The following is a 5035-nucleotide window of genomic DNA, read 5'->3' as shown; positions in this document are numbered from 1 at the left end:
AGTAAAATAGCAACAATGCAGCAATACAAAATACTATCGAAATGAAATCTAATGCATAATACAAACATAACTCAAAAATTAAACCGAAATCGAAAGTTACCAAACGAGTTAAGTTGCTAATTGAACTTGTTAAAGTGGAGCAGCTATGTTTTGTGGTGAACTCGTGTCGGAGCCCGGATTTGTGCTTGCTGGAGTTATACTTTTTCGGGGCGGTTGAGGGAGTTTCCAGGGCGGTTGTGCAGATGAGCTCGGGTGGAGGAGTTTGGTCGGGAGGTGATGTTGCTGTTGTTTCGTGGCCGAAACAGATTTGATGTTGGGGTGCATGATGGTCGGTCGGTGCTTTGGCGGAGTACAGTGGTTGAAGTGGTTTGTGCTTGGATGTGGGTGGTTGAAGGAGAGGTTGGTTGTTTGTAGGATATGAAGATGGGAGTATGTTAAAGGAAGATGGTGATGGGTTTATTAATGGTGTAGCAGGAGGTGATTTGGAGTGAGGTTCTCATGGTTTGTGTTGTCGAAGAAGATGAAGGTAAAGGATATGGATCAAGATGGTGATAAAAATGAGGAGAAGAAGATGGAAGAATAATGGCGATGTAGCATGCTTTAACGTGAAGGAAGAAGACTTCTTGTTTGTAATGCGTTTTTCTTTTTCTAAGAAGAAAATGTGGAGTGACCTTAAGACATGTTTGGCTGCCACTTCTCAAAACAAATTTTTTCTCTTTTTTTTTTCTTTTTTGATTTAAAGTTTGAGAGAGAGAGAGTCTCAGAGTGTGCCGCTAGCTAGTCTTGGTTCGTTGGTTCTTCCTTCTCCATTAGCCAAACAAATGTAGCTTATATATCATGATAGTAGGGTTGCATTTTAATTAAAAGTTCAAATTATCCCTTTAGATATTTTGGTGAATAAAATGAGTTTAAATACTAAATGAAATAAAATTCACAGTTTTTTTAATAAAGAAAATAAAATCAAATTGATCTCGTATTTGTATTATTATTATTTTTTCAATATTTTAAGAAAAAAACAAAAATAAAAGGATGTAAAATTAATAAAAATCGAATGAGAAAATACGGAAAAAATAAAAAGGATACATTGAAATAAAGTTTCGTATCACAGATATATATCAAATCTCGTGGGAAAAGATACTCGGTTGAAAAAACTCATACAAATCAAAATATAATTGCACGAAGATTCGAAAAGATAAAATGAGCATCCAGGTTGAACTACGAGAATCATAGATCAATAAAACGGATAGCTGCAGGTGCGAATTTAAAAATTTTCGTCCGTTAATTTTATGCGCAAGTGAAAATTGATTCAATCAGTTTGTTTGTAGAACCGAGATTTTATTCTGATCTACTTTTAAAATATTATGCCGAAATAAATGCATGATATAATATGTAGATGATGTCAATATCATGATCAATGAATCCACTTATTGATCTTGGGAAAAATTGCGGGATGACACTAACAAATGAGTGAACGCGTTAACAAATGCAGGGATAGCAAGTGGAGTAGATAGCACCTTTATTTACGATGATTGGATTTCATCAAGAGATTTTCAAATAGAAGATGATGTAAAGAGAAATTCTTTTCCTAGATTAGTTTGGTGTAGTTCTTTCTTTTGCTTGGGCTTTAGCCCTCTCTATTAGAAAAATAATAGAAGAAAAAATGAAAATTGAATCTCAATTGTATAATATTTTCTTAAATGTTAAAAAAAACCACCTTAATTTAAATGAACAATATTTCTCGTACCCTTAGAGTTTTGTCATCAATGTAATCACATCAAATGATGCAATGTCATTTATTTATTTAATCATTTTAAATTTTAAATTGTTTGTCATCTTCAAATACTATCAATACCAAACAAAAGGCATGTCCGAGATTATTATTTCTTTTCTTAAATTTGGTTTATGTACCTTCAACAGTTCATCACAAGATTAAGACTAATTTGAATTCGAAAGACTTTAAACCAAGCAAACAAATTATTTATAAGGAGCGTAAAGATACATTATATTAATTTTTTTCCTTCCATAATAACTAAGAAAAGTCCCCTACCTAGAACGAAATTGCTACATTCCCTCCCGTCCATTGGTGGAAGGGAGGTTCTACACTTCTACACTTCTACTTTCACACTAATAACAATAACAGTTCTACATATGGAAGATTCAGTACTAATCAAAGAAAAGTAAAACCACGCTCTTAAGCAATTTAACTTAGAAAGGAAGGTGGGTAGTTCCAACAGACACGGAGCTTGAAGCAGCAGCACCGTTCCTCTCCGCGTGACAAAGCTGCCGGAGTTTGGTAGGCACGTACCATATCGAAAGACGTGGATGCGCGTTGAATATTGCATCAATATCCCATCCTTGACGTGCAGCAATCGCCACAAGTGGCTTATAACATGCTTGCCTCCACGCGCCAACGTTCTCACCTCTTTCCTTAAAACCTCTCCTAAGTTCATTCGATACTTCCTCATCTAAACAATGCAATGCGTAACAGTGAACATAGTGTCTCATTTTCGGCTTGTTTATGTAACTCGCTCCAGCTTTCTTTGCATACCTAAACACTTGGTTTGTCACCTGCACACAAAATAGTTAACTAAGTTTAACCATTATATTGTGGATGGGCCCCACCGTATCTCTTACACAAGGTATTATCAAAAATTCATGCATGTGTTTGAATTGGGATTTGTTATGAGAACATTGTAGGAACCAGTGTGTGTAATGCATGGCTTTATTATGGTTCAAGCGTTGTAACCGGGTAATAGTTGGAGTTGGATATGGAAATGGAAATGGAAATTCCAGTTGAATAGGAAGGTGGGACCCATTAGGAGTTTCCCTGGCTCGTCACGTGTTCCGTTGAATGTTTCACGGCAACAAATTACTGTTGAAACGGTTCGTAAAGGAACTACACTACACAATAAGGAATCTGACTGGATTCAAGTCAGAGTCAGGTTCAGAAGATAGATAGATTGACATGACTCGAAAGTACAAAAAAACAAAAATGAAAAAAGAAAAATGAGAAATGAAACTGAAATTTGTAATGTTGTTACTTGTTATGGCATATGGTGTTATGGTGTAGTACCTTGGTGGGGCATTTCTCACCGCGCTCTTTAGCGATGGCTTGAACTTGAATGAGAAACTCACGGCATTGTTCGTAGAGATGGAAGAGGTAATCCAGACCGTTCTTTTTGCCACGTGCCACTTCCCCAGGCTCCGTCACAATGAATGGATGTTCTCTTTGCCTCTCACCACCACCAACACCGCCGCCACTAATGTTATCCTCTTCCTCCTCTTCTCCTTCTTCATTCTCACCATGATCATTCCCCTTCATCTTCATCCTCCGCCTCCTTATCTGCTGCCTCTTTCTCCTCTCCTCCACCACAGCCACCTCCCACGTGCTCCCTCCTCCACTCCCCATCGCTTCCTTTTCACGTTGCACCACCGGCTCCTCCGACAAACCTATGTACATAATATATACCGTTACGAAAAGTTAGTTAAAGTAGTTACGTCACGTCATGATCACTATAAAGTGACCATGCATATTTATTTTAATCATCATCTTACTAACAAATCCAAAATCAAATAAATATTAATTCCATTTATCATGAATTTGTAATATCAACTAAATAATCAGTTGACTTTGATAAGTTAAAACAGTAGTTTAATAAAACAGTAAAATAATTTTACTCAATTTATATAAATAATGGAATGCACCTTCTTGAGAGAGAGCATCAAGAGCGTTGGTGGTATCGCCGGAGAGAAGACCGCGGCGTTTAATTTCTTCTTCATCCAGGCGCCTTCTTTCAGCTCTGATGGCGGCTTTGATGCCGTAACGTTCGCCGACGAGAAGATCCCAGCGAAAAATCTGGGAGAGGCTGTTCATCATGTCGTCAAGTTCGTCATCCTTCATGTCCACCAGCGTGCTCACCGTGAAACCAAGCTCTGCTATCTTCGCCGCCGTGTAGTATCTGATCCCGTAAGCTTGGAAAAGTTCCTCCAAGCCTCCTAGTTCTCTTGGTAATCTCGCTGGATGATAAGTCATCGGGGCGGTTGTAGGGGTAACCGCGTAGTCAAGAAGCTGGGGACGGGGAGATGGTGCAGTAGAGAGAACGGTGCGTGGGTCCCACTTGAACAAGCTGGCGGTGAATGCGTCTGGATCCATAGGAAGCAAGTGAGTGTCTCTGTTAGTTAGGTTTTGGAAAGTGATGAGAAGTGGGAGGTTTGTGGTACTGTTTGGGTGGAGATATAGAAAGCGTAAGGTGGCAAACGAGGGTGCAGGTTAATGTGGTTTACCGAAAATACCCTTTGTGTTGCATGGTTTTGAACTAGAGTTGTTTTGATTGATTCCCTATAATAATGATGTAGTGTTTTTCCCGAGACTAGTTGAGGTTGGTTGGGGGGTTACTTTTGTTCTGTGTGAGATTTTGTATGAAACTGTATTTGATTTGAAACTGGAATGCCTCAAAACAAACCGAACTATTAACTGGCTATAGCTAGACGTGGTTACCCGTATTATCCGACCAGATAAGTCAGTTGTGTTGTGTGTGTATGTGGTTTGACCTCTGATTTGACTTGACTGTTATTTTTTGTGTCTTTGCTCTTATGTGTCATAGACTCATATGCATGCTAGTGTGTTGTACATGAATCAATTGATGCTTTGCTTGTCCTAATACTCTACCACTATATACAAAGCCTACTTAAGCAACACATTAGCGTGATAATCAACAGAAAAAATATGAAAATCTAATTCTTGTTTATACATATTTAGGGTTAAGAAAGCCATGCATGTAACCAAAAAAAGAAACTAGTTTACTTTATGGTCTATAATCATGAATTAATGTAACTAGTCACTCTCAAAAGAAAGGCAAATGAACATATAATAATAATAACAATATTTAGTGAGAAAGAGTAAGGAAAAGGTGGATGACAGAGGATTCACGAGTGATTCTTCTGTTACTGTGTAGTGGTGTGTTACGGAATCAGAGAAAATCTCACTGAGGTTTTTAGCTGTTTATTAGGAGCAGGGAGAGTAGCTCGTTAAGGA

The 5035-nt window shown here is 38.0% G+C and overlaps 1 protein-coding gene across 1 annotated transcript; it reads right to left on the bottom strand.

Annotated features, from left to right (window-relative positions):
* Positions 1-1955: 1955 nt before the first annotated feature.
* On the bottom strand, positions 1956-4430 carry LOC127085993 (protein UNIFOLIATA-like). Its single transcript, XM_051026606.1, has 3 exons — positions 3706-4430; positions 3074-3450; positions 1956-2568 (listed from the first exon to the last, which is right to left on the bottom strand). The coding sequence occupies exons 1-3, from the start codon at positions 4151-4153 to the stop codon at positions 2206-2208; spliced, it is 1188 nt and encodes a 395-aa protein (XP_050882563.1). The 5' UTR covers positions 4154-4430; the 3' UTR covers positions 1956-2205.
* Between the last annotated feature and the right edge of the window lie 605 nt (positions 4431-5035).

The sequence above is a fragment of the Lathyrus oleraceus genome, chromosome 5 (assembly GCF_024323335.1).
Source record: "Lathyrus oleraceus cultivar Zhongwan6 chromosome 5, CAAS_Psat_ZW6_1.0, whole genome shotgun sequence".
Lineage (NCBI taxonomy): Eukaryota > Viridiplantae > Streptophyta > Magnoliopsida > Fabales > Fabaceae > Lathyrus > Lathyrus oleraceus.
Note: the sequence above shows the minus strand (reverse complement) of the source record. Positions and strands in the feature narration are given on the sequence as shown.